Here is a 13767-nt window from a genome sequence, read left to right on the forward strand (position 1 = left end):
AACTTGCAAGCACCCGCTGGGCCAGATGTAAATGCTAAAGGAACCACCAGCTGTTGGGGTGGGCCCTTCCCAAACAAGTGCAGACCCCTCCCTGGAGCCAGGTCCTTGTGGCACCGACCCCCACGCGTGCACAAGTGTGCACACACATGCACACACCAGCCGTCCCACTCAGACCCTCCCTGTAGGGCCGCCTGCAGGCTGGCCAAGCAGACCCCCTGCCACTTGCCACGCCTGTGGGGCTAGAAGTGGGGACTGCTCAGGGTGTGCCCACTGTGCACAGTGCTCCTTTGCACCCTGTGGCCTGGCCCATGACCACCACGCCACCTCCACCCACAAGATTCACATTCCCAGGCTGGGTCAGTGACCGTCTCTGCCCAGGGCCCAGCTGGGGTCCACCAACTGGGGGGAGGGGTGGAGTGCCATCCACAGGCTGGTGAGCTCGGCGCCCAGCCCTCAAGCCGCCTCTCCATCACTGCAGGCCCTTCCGCCTGCTCCCCGGTGACAACCACAGAGCCCTCCCACTCAGCCCTGCCCGGCGCCCAGTACCCCTGCGGCCCCCTCGCCTCTGCCCCGCGCAGTGGCTCTGCTCACGCCCACCCCTGCTGCCACATTTGCCCACAGCATGGGGGCCGTTCCCCTGGGAGTTGTCTCTGTCCTCACAGCCGACCGCAGACCCTCAGAGCTTCGGCAAGGTCTGCTAAGTAAACCCATGAACTGATGAACGGTAGCCGTTTTCCAGAGCCCTGCATGTGGCTGGAAAGAACACCTGGCAGGGGCTTGTGGGGAGGGAAAGCCAGAGGTGCAAGACCCCTGGGAGATCTGTCTGGGGTCCCTGCCCCCTGTCTTCAGGTCCTGCTGGTGTGGCCCCAACTGACCCAAGACCTCCCACCCTGGGAGCGTACCCCCAGCTGCCGGCTCAGCTCCACAGCTGCTGAGGCTGGTGGCAGGGCCCACGGCAGTCAGGCCCCTGCCGGGCCCTGCATGGGCATTTTCTCAGGCCCCACCAAGGCGGGCACCTGGCAGACAATGTCTTTATTCACTATGACCTTCGGGTGGGGGAAGCGATTACTCAGTCTGCATGGGGTGAAGGGCCTTCCTCGCCAAGGAAAGGACGGTCCCCACGCTGTCTGGTAGGGCAGCGCTGCCTCCAGCCAGCCAGGCCTCCGGGGCTCAGCTGAGTCTGTGTGGCCTCTGCAGGTGCCCCTGTGATGTGTGGCAGCCTGCCTGCCTGCCGCAAGCCTGCTTGGCACCTGCCCCACCACGGCCTTCCACTGGCCTCGCCGGGTCCCACCATTCTGGCCCCCTGCCTTCCCGGGACCCACGTGGACCATTGTGTGATGGCTTCCTGAGCCACGCTCCTCTTGCAGCAGGAAGGTCAGAGCGCCTTGCCTCTGCCACCGCCCACAGCCCCAGGGAAGGGCCTGGGTGGTCAGGGCCTGAGGCCCGCAGCCTTGGACCCCACCCCTTGCCAGCCTGGCTGGGGCCCAGGCCTCCCCAGGGACCGGTCGGCCCTCCAGGCACGTAGGCCAGGACGACGCGGGGAGGCGCCAACCAGCCGGGGCAGCTGCTGCCTGCCCGCGAGCGACCCCGACTTGGGAGCCCCCGCCCCCAGGAGGTTGGGGCTCCCAGCGGGCCAGTGTGCACATGCAGAGGGCCGGCTGTCCTGTGGATGTGGCCACGGGGAACCAGGAGATTGTGGGGAGGACCCCTGGGCAGGGGCCCAGAACCCAAAGCAGTGAGGTGGGCAGCCACTCACCACGGGACAGATGGGCAGCAGCTGCCCAGGAGCCCAGCGTCCCCGCCAGCCCGGCTGGTCCTGGGGCGCCCCCTGCTGCCCGGGGCTGGCCCTGCAGTGCGGCAGCGGTGGGGGCTCCCTGGAGGCGCAGGCGGCTGGGCTGAGGGTCTGGACTCAGGGGGTCCACTGGGTCCTGAGGCTGAGGCGAGGGGTGGCCGGAGCCCCGGCAGTGAAGCCTGGGGTGACACGTGGGCCCACGGCTGGGCAGGTGCTGCTTTCTGTCCACACTGATCCCCACGGTCTTGCCGGGCAAGGGGGTTCTCAGCCCAGAACAGGGTGGGCGTGTGGGTGAGCCTGGGGCACCCACGCCGGTGGGGGTGCCACAGAGCGGGGGTCCCGGGGGCAGAGCCGTCCTGGCCTACCAGAGACTGGATGGTGCATCAGAAAACAAAGACCCTGAACGGGGCTTGCGGCTTCAAAGGCAGCCTTTATTGTGCCAGGAGCAGCTTCCCCGGGGTCTGTGCTGGACCCCACCTGGGGCCTGGGAGGCGGAAGCTGGGCTCTTGCCTGGCAGCCTGAGGGCGGCCGGGCAGAGGTGGCCGTGGGGCTGGGCCCCTTGAGGCAGCGTGGGCGAATCCACCCCCTGGTGACCCCAGGCCTGAACGTCCTGGCCCTCCCGGGGCCCCCTCAGCCCAGGGGGGACAGGAGCCCCTCTCCCAGTCCCAGACTTGCGGCCTCACTTGGCCAGTGCTCCAGCCTGCTGAGAAACGGATGGGGGACTGGGGTGTGGAGACAGCAAAGGGGCTTGGGGAGGGCAAGAGCTGGATGAGAGGAGGGCATCAGTCCGGGGCAGCAAGACGGGGGGCTGGCCTGCACCTTGCCCAGCGCTGGGCCGTGGGAGCAGCATTTGTGGAGCTGCCAGCTGGCAGGGCACAGTGGGCGCTCAGGCTGGGCTCTAACAGAGGAGTATCAGGGACCCTGGTTCTCAGGGGCCCCCCTGAAGCTGCCCCTCCCTCAGAGAGACCCCCCAGCGCCCACAGAGGCCGAGGTGGCAACAGGCGGCCACCAACTCTGCTGCCCACCTGGAGGCCTGACCCACCTGGACACGACCGTGGGAGCCAGGAGGGCGTGGGGAGCCGCTGGGAGGGGGGCAGGTGTGCAGGCCGGGGCCTGGGCAGGCCGGCTTGGGAGGGGGCTCCCTGCCACCTGCGGGCACCAGGGGCGTCTCGGGCCTGCCCCCCTTCTTGGGGGGCCTGAGGCAGCAAGTGGCACGACGCCGTGGCCCACCCAGTCCCATCGGGAAGGGCGCCCGTGGCCCAGAGGGGCGGGAAGGGCACGAGGTCACGGAGTGCGGCGTGGACCGGGTGCCAGCAGGCGCTGTGTCCTCTGTGGGCAGTGGGCGGCCCTGTCACGGGGGCCCTGTGAGGGTGCCCGAGGCACCATCAGGCCTTGGGCCCCAGAGCTCAGCCCCGCTGGGGGTGGGCCTGGGTCTCGTCAGAGCCCGGGACCCGGCGCCCTGACGGTGGCCCCAGGGCCACGGGTGGAGCGGCGTGAGCAGCACCGGCGTGTCCGTGCACACGTGTGCACCTGTGGGTGTGCAGGCCGTGCAGTCCTCTCCCGGCCGGCCCTCCTCTGCCCCCCAGGCTGCTGGGGGTGAGCTGGGAAAGCAAGCCTGACAGGGAGAGCAGGACACCCTCGGGAGGGGCAGGCAGGGGACCTGGAGAGCCCTGGCCTCCCGCTGGAGGAGGGGCAGGGCACGGCGGGGACGGGCCGCCCTGGGCGCAGTGCACGCAGGCCGCCTCCCCCAGCCGCTCCTGGTGCCATGCGGGCCCTGGTGACCAGTCGCATGCCCTGCTCGGGCGAGGCCCCACGGAGGACCCTGCTGACTTCAACCTGAGTGGGCGCAGCTGGGGACGGGGCCTCCGCACCCTGCGCCTTGCCCTGCGGCTGCCCCACACTTTCTCCTCCCCGGACATGCTCGGCCCGCTCCCCCGCCCCTGGCTCAGCAGCCTAACCTCTGCAGGCCAGCCTGACCAACGCCCCCAGCCCCGCAGGGCCATCGGCCCCTCCTTTGTGAAGGAAGCCCTGCAGGACGGCCCCGTCTACCTCCGGGGAAGCATCCAGCCAGATCTCTGTGTCTAAAACACAGCAGGCGCGGCCTGGCCTCCCCCACGGCTGCCAGCCCCCTGCCCCTGGAGGCTCCCAGGCTCCGGTCCAGCACAGCACCTGCTCCCCGTGCGGGGCAGGGCCCCCCGTCCACGAGGCCCCTCTAAGAGCCTCTGCCGGGGCCCAGGACCTTCCTGAAAGGGTGGGCAGTCACTGGTTCCCCCGCTGACAACCGAGCGCCTGTGGAGCCTGGAGACCCCGCATTCCCCCCAACCTCGCTCCTCCAGGGAGCCGGACAGGGCTGCAGACCACTCACTCAGCAGGTTTCAGCTCAACCATCTTCCTGTTTCACCAGCCAACCTTCCACTCCAGCCTGCCCGGTGCCCTGGGGTCCCGGCCGAGGGGCACAGCCAGGGCCTTGAAATCCCCCCGTGAGCCGTGATGCCCTCTGGGGTGGACACCACAGGGTCTGCCCACCCGGGGTGGGGGCTGAGTCCCCCGGGGCAGGTTGCTGTGGCTCTGCCACTGTGAGGGGTGGGTGGCTGAGGCTGGCCTGGAGGAGCGGAAGCCTCTGTGGACCCCTCGTGGGCATCCCCCGTGCAGCCACGCCCAAGGCCAGGGCAAGTGCTCTGGGCCTTCCAGCAGTGAGGCTGGCCCAGGAGGTTCCAAGTGCCGCCGAGCACAGGGCCTCTGCCGGTCACGCCTCTGAGGACAGGGGCCCAGGTGCAGCTCAGGCAGGAGGCGCCCAGACAGCTGCGCCCGCGTCTGCCGAGTGGGCTGGCCGCCCTGCGGGGCCGGGCGGACTGTGGGCTCCTCGGTGCACGTCTGCGGGGCGCTCAGGCCCGGGCACAGCGGGGAGGGCCTGGCCGGGCGTCAGCTGGACGCAAAGTGCTTCTCAGATGCAGTGAGCTGGCGAGGGGCGCAGGCTCCCGGCCCCCGGGGCAGAGCAGGGTCCGGACCCCGACAGGCCTCTACAAGCTTGAACACGCGGCTGGGACTCCCTGGGCCGCAGTTTCTCTCCACAGGACGCAGCAGAGCCACCGGCAAGGGTTCCTGGGGCAAAAGACCCAGCTCTGCCTGGAGACAGATACGCTCCTCACGTTGCTCGCATCAGGGTCCCGACAGCGAGGCCACGAGATCGCGGGCAGCTGTGCGCGAGGGCCGCCGGGCAGCGGGGCGCTCATCTTGTCACCAAGTCTCGCTGCTCACCAGGGGCTCACCTGAGGCCGCGGGACCCTCAGGAGCCGGTGGCGGGGCCACCAGAGGACGTGCCGGACGTGAGGTCGCCTCAGTAGCCATCATCATCGTCCCCGTCACAGCCGTAATCTGCAGAGCGCGAGGCAGTAACCACGAGGGGTGAGGCCCGCCGCCCCGCCGGCCCCGCCCCACCGACGCGGCCCTGCCGAGCGCCCGCCCGCACACACCGTTGCCGCCCATCATCTGCAGGGCGCTGACGCAGGGCTCCCCGTCCTCCTCCTCCACGTCCTCCTCCTCGGCGTCCTCCTCCGCGTGGTACGACACAGGCCCGCTCTCAACCACGACGGCCGCGGGCCTGACGCGCTCGGCCTCCAGGGAGCGGGCGCTCGGGAGAGAGGCCTGCGGGCGAGGCGAGGGCTGGGCAGGCACGGGCATGCTCCGGGCCACCGGGGCAGGACCGCCCCACTGGCCCCGCTGCCTGGGAGGGCGCGCCCTCCACACACGTTCGCGCGCCCTCTTCCCCGAGGACCCCCGCCCGGCCCAGCCCCGCCCCCAGCCAACGCACCTCTCCAATCGCCACCTTCTTCGCTGGCTGCGTCGACACCATCGGCCTCAACCTGGAAGAGCACACGGCGAGGCGGCCTCAGCGCAGGCCATGCCCCCGCCCAGGAGGACACGCCCAGAGAGGCCTGCCTCTGACCGCACCTGGCCGGGTGTGGAGGCCAGGGACGCTGGTCCTGTCCCTGGGGGCCTCAAGTGCTGGCCCCTCACCCCGGAGGGTCCCACAGTTGCCTCCTGCACCCAGGCCTGGCCGCCCTCCACCCACCCCGACCCCGCGGGCTGGGCAGGTCGCTGACAGGCGGGCCACCCTCTTGGCCTGCTCGCGTCCACGCAGGGCACAGTGGGGGGGACTGGGACCCTCAGGCTGCAGCCGCCGTCGTCCTGCCTGCAGTGCGGTGGACACACCCACAGCGGACCCCGCAAGAGCCTCCAGCAGTGGACACCCAACAGCACGGGTCTCTGGCTGGACCACGGGCAGCCTGCCCCGTCAGCAGCAGGGGCTGAGGGCTCTCATGGGGGCCCTGGCTCCCTGTGGCCCTGGCCGGCAGCCTGGAGGGGGAGGCGGCAGGTGAAGGCACGGCTGTGCGCAGGCTGAATCAGTCCCTGCCGCAGGACAGTTCTCCGGGGAAACGGGTGTGCGGGGCTGCGGCAGCAGTGACCCCAGGGCAGGCAGAGCAGCCCGGAGTCCCGGAACCGAAGAGGTGGGAGCCAGAGTCACGCTCCTTAGCACCCAAGGGCCGCCCCACGGGCAGGGCGCGTCAGCGGCGCAAGAGGAAGGCCAGAGGGACAGGTCTGTGTCTCGGGCCCTCCTCTCGACGTGCCCCACAGCCGTTCACACACTGCCCCGCGGGCGGCCAGGCCTCTCAGCAGGGCCTGCGAGCACCAGGGACACTGACGGAGGAGGGGAGGGTGGGGGCCCAGCCCCACAGAGTCCAGCACCGCCTGCCCCCCGGGAGCGCCCCGCGAGCACACCCGGGGGCCAGGCGGGGCGCACGCCGACCAGTCTTGGGCCTAAAGGGAGCCGAGGGGCCGGTGCGCAGAGCTGCCTGGACCTGTCCATGCAGGGCGGCCCACCGGCCCCAGTGAGCAGGGCCCTGCGGCCGCACTCCTGGTTTCTCCCAGCCTGCTGGCCCTGCTGTGGTCTCCTCTCCAAGGGTGGGGCAGCACGGGGGCTTCCAGAGCCCCTGGGTGGGCAACAGGCCTGGCCCCCCCGACCCGTTTCTTCAGTCAGGATCGTCTCTGATGCTGCGGGCCCCGTCCAAGCCTAGAGCCCCACTCAGCTCCCCACCAGGCCGGCGGGGCCTCCGGACACCGACCCTGGTTTCTGGCATGCGGGTGGTGAGTGACCCCAGCCTGTCCCCCAGGCCCACCCGGCACAGTACCTCTTGCCCACGCTGGTCGAGGGGTCAGGCCGGCTTCTCCTGGAGGGCGTCTTCCGCCGGGACAGCCTCCGGGCACTGTTCCGCTCTGGGGGCCGGGCGGCCTCCCCCTGGGAGGCTGTGTCCTCCCCAGGCGGGGGGCCATGCTCCCGGGGCAGGGGGCCATCCTCCCCGGGCGGGCCACCCCCACTGTCCAGGCCCCGCAGCACGCTGTAGTTGATCTTGCTGGAGATTTTCTTCTGCTCTAGCATCTTCTCGATGGCCTCCCCAGCCGTGCTGGCCTGGATCGGCTCCCGGCGCTTGCAGGACTTCTTGGGCTTGAGGGAAACACAGAAATTACGCTTCCTGTGGGCTTTGGTGCCACGAACCAGCGAGGTGCCAGTCAGGACGTAGGGGGCACCAGCCAAACTCCTGGGAAACAGACTCACGCCGTCGGGGCTGGCTGGGGCCTCTCACCCTCCCTGGGGACGTGGGCCCCTGGATGGCCAGTGCTGCCCTCTGCCCACGGCCCACTGAGCAGCCCCCAGCTGTCCTGCGCCTCAAGCGGGACCACCCAGGGCGAGAGGCTACCAGCGCAGCCCGGAGGCGTGCGCTCAGGCCCCGGGGGCGCCCACCTTGTGCTCCTTGTAGATGCCCAGCTCCCTCTCCTTCGCTATTCTCGCTTCTTTCTCTGAAAGACGGAGAAGCGGGGTCAGCGAAGCCCGCGTCCCAGGCACCTGGGCGGGCACCGGGTGGGCACTCACCCTTCTGCTCCCGCAGGTACTCAGCGTTCTCCCGCATCCAGAGCTCAGCCTTCACGCGGGCTTCTGCCTCATTCAGGATGTACTGGGGCGGAGCACAGGGTCACTCAGAGAGCACGCCCGGAGCTCAGCCACAGGGCTGTCCGCTTCAAGCGTGCCGGTCAGGAAGCAGGTCCCTGACCCGAGAGGGAACGTGTGTGGAGCCCGGGCTCACGGCTCGCCGTCCCCCGCCCGCCCCGGGGCTGCACCCCCCAAGCAGCTCACAGGCCCCAGGCCCCAGGAGCCAGGCCCGCCAGAGTGCAGGCTCAAGGGTCCCGGAAAAGGAGCTGCGCTGACGGCCACAACAGCAGCTGAAGAACTGGCAGTGGCCACAGGCCCGAGGCAACTGCTGACAAATCAGGGGAAGGGCTTCCCGTTGCCCGTGGACTGGCATTGCCGGGCAGCCTGCTCAGAGCCCACCACCACCGCAGGCCTGGGACCCCCCAGGGGGCACAGCCCCGGCCCCCGCCCTGGGAGGCCCCGCGTGCAGGCAGCGCCTACCCGGTCGATCTCGAGGTCGTCGATGCCGCTCAGGTCCAGCTCCCCGTCCCCGCAGGCATCCTCTGGGGGGAAGAACAGGCTGGACTCAGGCTCGGCCTCCCGTGAAAAGGCACAGAGCTCACCCGGGGCTGGCTCGGGGTCCCAGGCGGTGCCAGGGCGGCTCCAAGCCTCTCCCCCCACGCTGCTCCCAGGGCCTCGTGGGGGAAGCAACTCTGACCCAGAGGAGACCCTGTCCTCACGCTCCTTACAGAGGAGCTTCTCAACAATGTTCCGGGGAGGGGGTCCCAGGGAGCCTCCATGACCACGCTGAGGATCCCCCAGACCTCTGGGCTGCCACCCTCCCGCCCCCTCGGCCTGCAGGTCCCGGCCCACAGTGGGGCAGTCGGGGCGCCCTGCTCCCTCACTGCCCGCAGTGGGGGCCCTGCTCTCGGCTGCAGCCAGGACGGCCTCTTGCTGCCCCCGGGCCCCGTGACAGCCCTCTGCTTAGTGCCCTGACCTGGGCGCCCTGGCACAGCAGCGCCAGGGGCGAAGCCGGCTCGTGCCCAGCAGGGGAGCCTGGTCTGCGTCAGGGCTCCCGTCCGCCTGCCGGGCACAGCATGGGCATCGAGCAGCGTCCCGCTCACAGGGGCTCCTCACACAGAGGCCGAGCCCCCGGTGTCAGGGAGGAGACGAGGCCATGCTCGCGTCAGACGCGAGGGAACCGGCCCTGCCTCCCTCGTGGGGAGGGCCCCGCGGGCACCAGAGCCCAGCAAGCAGTGCCCGTCCATCCAGTGGAGAGGCGGCCGATGCAGGGGACGGGCGGGGGTGCCAGTCTGCCCCTGTGGCCCCCTGTGGTGCGTGGCTCTGGCTTCCTGCGCTGAGGGGCAGGAAGGAGACGGTGGCCACAGCCAACCACGCTGTGGGCTCGGGCCAGTGCCTAGGGCCGCGAAGACACCGCCAAGTGCTGCGGGCACCCGGCTGCCAGCACAGCCCCTCCCGAACCTGCCCTCACACAAGGCTGCCCCTCAGCAGCTCCCACGGCCCAGCCAGGAAACCCCCGCCGCCCCAGCACTGGCACTCACTGGGCTCACGGTTCGGGGAGGAGATACATTCCCGGATGGAGTCCGAGATGCCCAGGCTGGCCGCCGTGGGCAGTGGCCCGAGCAGGGATTCCAGCGCAGGGGGCCTGCCGCCCTCCGCGGGGCCCCCCGCCACCTCTGCGCCGCCGGAGACGCCACCTCCCAGCAGCTCCTGGTAGAAGTCTTTGTTCAGGTGGCTGGCCGCGGCCTCCAGCTCCTCGTCCTCTGTGTCCTCCTCTCCGAACAAGCTGGACGTGCTGTCCTCAACGGAGCCTAGGACACAGTTTCACATGCCCCCTGTGAAGCATGCAGGAGGCCGCAGCGCCCACCCGGCGAACAGCGTTTCCACACAGCTGCACACGTTCCCAACGGCAGGCCTGTCCCCAGCGCGCCCACACCACACACACGATGCAAAAGCCAACTCAGAACAGATCAGACACAAGCCTAACAGCTGCAAGTACAAGCAAACGTTTCTGAGAAAAGATGGGAGATGGGAAGAAATGCTGACTCCAGCGCTGATAAGTCAGATTTCATCAAAAAATGAGAACTCTACTTTGAAAGATACTGTTTAGGAAAACAAAAAGACAAGCTGCAGACTCATCTGCAAATCACATGCTTGACAAGGACCTGCCTCTGGACTGTGTGAGCAGCTCTGAAAACACAACCCCATCACAGCTGCGCGAAAGTTGGGAGCAGAGACCAGCAGGGGCGTCGCGGGCGGGCACAGGCGCGTCACCCCGTCACGACAGGTGCCTGCAGCCACGGCGAGCCCGTGGTGCCTCCCCCCCACAGCCACAGCGCAAGGGCGGGCACCACACGCCCGCGGCTGCCGCGTCGGGAACCACGCGACCACGTCTCCCCGACCCAGCAATGCCACTCCCCCACATTTACCCTCGAGAAAAGGAAGCAAAGACGGACACAAATGTTCACACTGGTTTACATGCAACAGTCCCAGACGGCACATAACCCAGGTCCTGTGACTGTGGATCACAACAAACTGTGGAAAATTCTTAAAGACGTGGGAACATCAGACCACCTGACCTGCCTCTTGAGAAACCTGTATGCAGGTCAGGAGGCAACAGTTAGAACTGGACATGGAACAACAGGCTGGTTCCAAATAGGTGAAGGAGTACATCAAGGCTGTATATTGTCACCCTGCTTATTCAGCTTATACGAACAGTACATCATGAGAAATGCTGGGCTGGATGAAGCACAAACTGGAATCAAGATTACCGGGAGAAATATCAATAACCTCAGATAGGCAAATGACACCACCCTTATGGGAGAAAGTGAAGAGGAACTAAAGAGCCTCTTGATGAAAGTGAAAGAGGAGAGTGAAAAAGTTGGCTTAAAACTCAACATTCAGAAAACTAAGATCATGGCTTCTGGTCCCATCACTCATGGCAAATATATGGAAAACAATGGAAACAGTGGCTGATTTTATTTTTGGGGCTCCAAAATCACTGCAGACGGTGACTGCAGCCATGAAATTAGAAGACGTTTGCTCCTTGGAAGAAAAGCTATGACCAACCTAGACAGCACATTAAAATGCAGAGACGTTACTTTGCCCATAGAGGTCTGTCCAGTCAAGGCTGTGGTTTTTGCAGGAGTCACGTATGGATGTGAGAGTTGGACCATAAAGAAAGCTGAGAGACAAAGAATTGATGCTTTTGAACTGTGGTGTTGGACAAGACTCTTAAGAGTCCCTAGAACTGCAAGGAGATCCAACCAGTCCATCCTAAAGGAAATCAGTCCTGAATATTCATTGGAAGGACTGATGCTGAAGCTGAAACTCCAATTTGTTGGCTGCCTGTTGCAAAGAACTGACTCATTTGAAAAGACCCTGATGCTGGGAGGGATTGAGGTCAGGAGGAGAAGGGGACGAGAGAGGATGAGATGGCTGGATGGCATCACCGACTCAACAGACATGAGTTTGGGTGAACTCCAGGAGTAGTTGGTGATGGACAGGGAGGCCTGGCGTGCTGCGGTCCATGGGGTCGCAAAGAGTCAGACACGACTGAGCGACTGAACTGACTGACTGACAGACTTCCACCCGGGACCGGACACTCGGGACCCCTGCCCCAGAGGACTGACAGGGGATGGGCCTCTCAGAGCGACAGCACGGAGCGAAAAAGTCGGAGAAGAGACGACCCCCCTCACAGAGAACTCTAGACACAACCGACTTCCAGCCACAGGAGGCAGCTGCAGGCTGGCCTGGGCACCCGCCGGCCCCTGGCCTGTGACACACGCCCGACCCCATGCACGGCCCCCTCACGCCCTCGCGGCCCCGGGAAGCCCGCGCTATCAGCGCGCGAGTCACCAGCAGCCCGCAGAGCAAGGACCCCGGCTGGCCGTGGGCCCCAGAGCTCGGCGCCCTGCACACACGCAGCGTGGCCTCCCGCTGGGCGGACTCGACTGCGGGCGCGGCCCTTCCTCACCCCGCCCCCAGCACCAGCCTCCTCCTCCTCGCAGTGGAATGGCGGCTTCCCCAGGCGGGCCATCCCGCAACAGGGCGGTGCCGCTCGGAGGCCGGGGGTCAGAGGAAGGAGTCCACACCACGGAGGGCGGACCAGTTGCGAGGGTGGGGTGGGACGTGGAGACGGTAACCAGCGGCGGGTGTGGAGGACGCATCCCTGATGCTCCGATCAGGAGAAGCCATGAGAAGCTGGACCAGGAGCAGAGCAGTGCTCCCTCCACAGCACCCGGTAAGCATGCGGGCAGGGACAGCAAGCCCAGCCCTGTGGCGGGGCAGCTGCAAGCAGGTGCTGGGCCAGAAACAGAGACCTCAAGAGACCACATGAAGAAAACCCGGGGACAGAACACATGCTTCCCGAGGCCCAGGGAGCGCCTCGCAAAAGGCACGTGAGCAGACACAGGGGAGCCGGGTCCTTGTGGCGAGAGAGGTCCAGGCTGGGCCGGAGAGCAGAGCCCTGCTGTGTCCAGAGGGGAACATGGGCAGGGGGGGCGGGGAGGCAGGCGGGCAGGGCAGAGACCGCCAGGCGTGCACGCAGGCTCACGGGGGACGCCCGGCACCGAAAACAAGCCTGTGGGAGCATCACACAGCTGACAGCGTGGACGGCGGTCACCCCGGCAGGCACGGAGCCCAGCCCTGGTGGATGGAGCCCAGGGGGCCTGCTCCCCAAGCACCACAGGCATCTGCACCCAGCGGACCTGTGGCCACAGCACAGCGGCACGGAGGAGGGACAGCGCCATCAAAGCACCCCGCCAGCACGCAGGACAAGTGTGGGCCCCCCTGCACCGCGGAAGGGACGCGGCAGGGCAGCAACCGCAGGCCAGAACCGAGGGCGGAAGTCGCTGGCGGAGTGCCGAGAGGTCGCGGGGCCCACGAGTCAGCGCAAGAGCTGCTTCAGTGGGAGACCGGTAACGCAGCCAGGAAAACGAGGGCAAACCACCCAAGACCCGAATGGATAACACAGGAAACTGCCAGAGACAGCACCGTCGGAAGTGCCACGAGGCGCGCCGTGTCACGCCGGGGACAGGGTGGCTTGGGGCGTCCTGAGGGCACGGAGGCCCAGGGTGGCCCCGGGCGGGCGGGAGGCTGGCAGCGGGGGGGGGCTGGACACAGGCGGACTGCGGGGCGGCTCCGGATACGGCTGGACTCACCGTCCTTCGTCAGGCTGGCGAGCGCCCCCTTGGCCTTGGGCCGGCTGTTTTCTAGTTCAATTTCAATGGCGTCCTGGTAGGTGGTTATCTCACCTGAAGCAATAAGTTAAAAGCAAAAAGTGATCATGAACTCTGTCCCTGTAAGGCCCTGCAGCCTCTGTCCAGGGAGATGGGTGTTTACCTTCCACGTCCTCCAGCTGTTTCGACAGGACTTGTTCAAGCTGCAAAGGAAGGGAACGAGCGTTTAGTGGCGGCGGGACCAGGCCGCAGGCCTCTCGGCCCCGGGCAGGGCCCCACCCCGACAGGCGGGATGCGGCTTCAGGCCAGAGAGACGCTGGGCCCTGCAGGAAGGAAGCTCCCCTGAGAACCTGTGCTGGAGCACTCGGGCAGCCTGGGGAGACCCCATGAGCGAATGAGCGGACCTGGGGCCTAGGAGCGACGGTGCCCGGTGCACCCCACCCCGGCCACCCCCACCCCGGGGTTCAGCGCCCCACCCGCCTCTCCCAGGGCTGTGCATGGACGCACGCCCTCGTCAGTCTTTGTGACGAAGTCGCTGTCTGGGAGGAAGGACGGGGCACAGCGATGGCGGAGGCGGCGTGCAGGGCCCACCTGCTTCAGCCGCAGCTTCCTCTGGCCAGCCGTGTAGGACGGGGGGTCGCACTCCTCCTCCAAGTCAATCTTCATAAACTCGTCCACGGTCAGCTGACTGGTGGGCGTGTCTTCGAATTCCGTGAGCCTGAAGCACACGGAGGAAAGGGAATCTGGCGCCCCCGAGCAGCACAGTAGCCAGCACCCAGTTAGTGAAACATCCCTCGGGGGTCGCGGGC

General features: G+C 67.3%; 1 protein-coding gene across 3 annotated transcripts in view; it reads right to left on the minus strand.

Annotated features, from left to right (window-relative positions):
- Positions 1-2210: 2210 nt before the first annotated feature.
- BRF1 (BRF1 RNA polymerase III transcription initiation factor subunit) overlaps positions 2211-13767 on the minus strand; it is a 60124-nt gene continuing 48567 nt past the window's right edge. For 2 of the 3 annotated variants that reach the window (XM_065906811.1, XM_065906812.1), the window contains 11 exons: positions 13550-13676; positions 13122-13161; positions 12941-13033; positions 9320-9589; positions 8259-8320; positions 7722-7803; positions 7593-7648; positions 6982-7295; positions 5604-5655; positions 5266-5437; positions 2211-5167 (listed from right to left, as the gene is read on the minus strand). In XM_065906811.1, coding sequence (XP_065762883.1) covers positions 5130-5167; positions 5266-5437; positions 5604-5655; positions 6982-7295; positions 7593-7648; positions 7722-7803; positions 8259-8320; positions 9320-9589; positions 12941-13033; positions 13122-13161; positions 13550-13676 — 1306 coding nt within the window. In that variant the 3' untranslated portion in view covers positions 2211-5129. The remainder of the gene's footprint in view (positions 5168-5265; positions 5438-5603; positions 5656-6981; positions 7296-7592; positions 7649-7721; positions 7804-8258; positions 8321-9319; positions 9590-12940; positions 13034-13121; positions 13162-13549; positions 13677-13767) is intronic. The other variant, XR_010659189.1, reaches the window with a different exon arrangement.

The sequence above is a fragment of the Muntiacus reevesi genome, chromosome 15, assembly GCF_963930625.1.
Source record: "Muntiacus reevesi chromosome 15, mMunRee1.1, whole genome shotgun sequence".
Taxonomy (NCBI): Eukaryota; Metazoa; Chordata; class Mammalia; order Artiodactyla; family Cervidae; genus Muntiacus; species Muntiacus reevesi.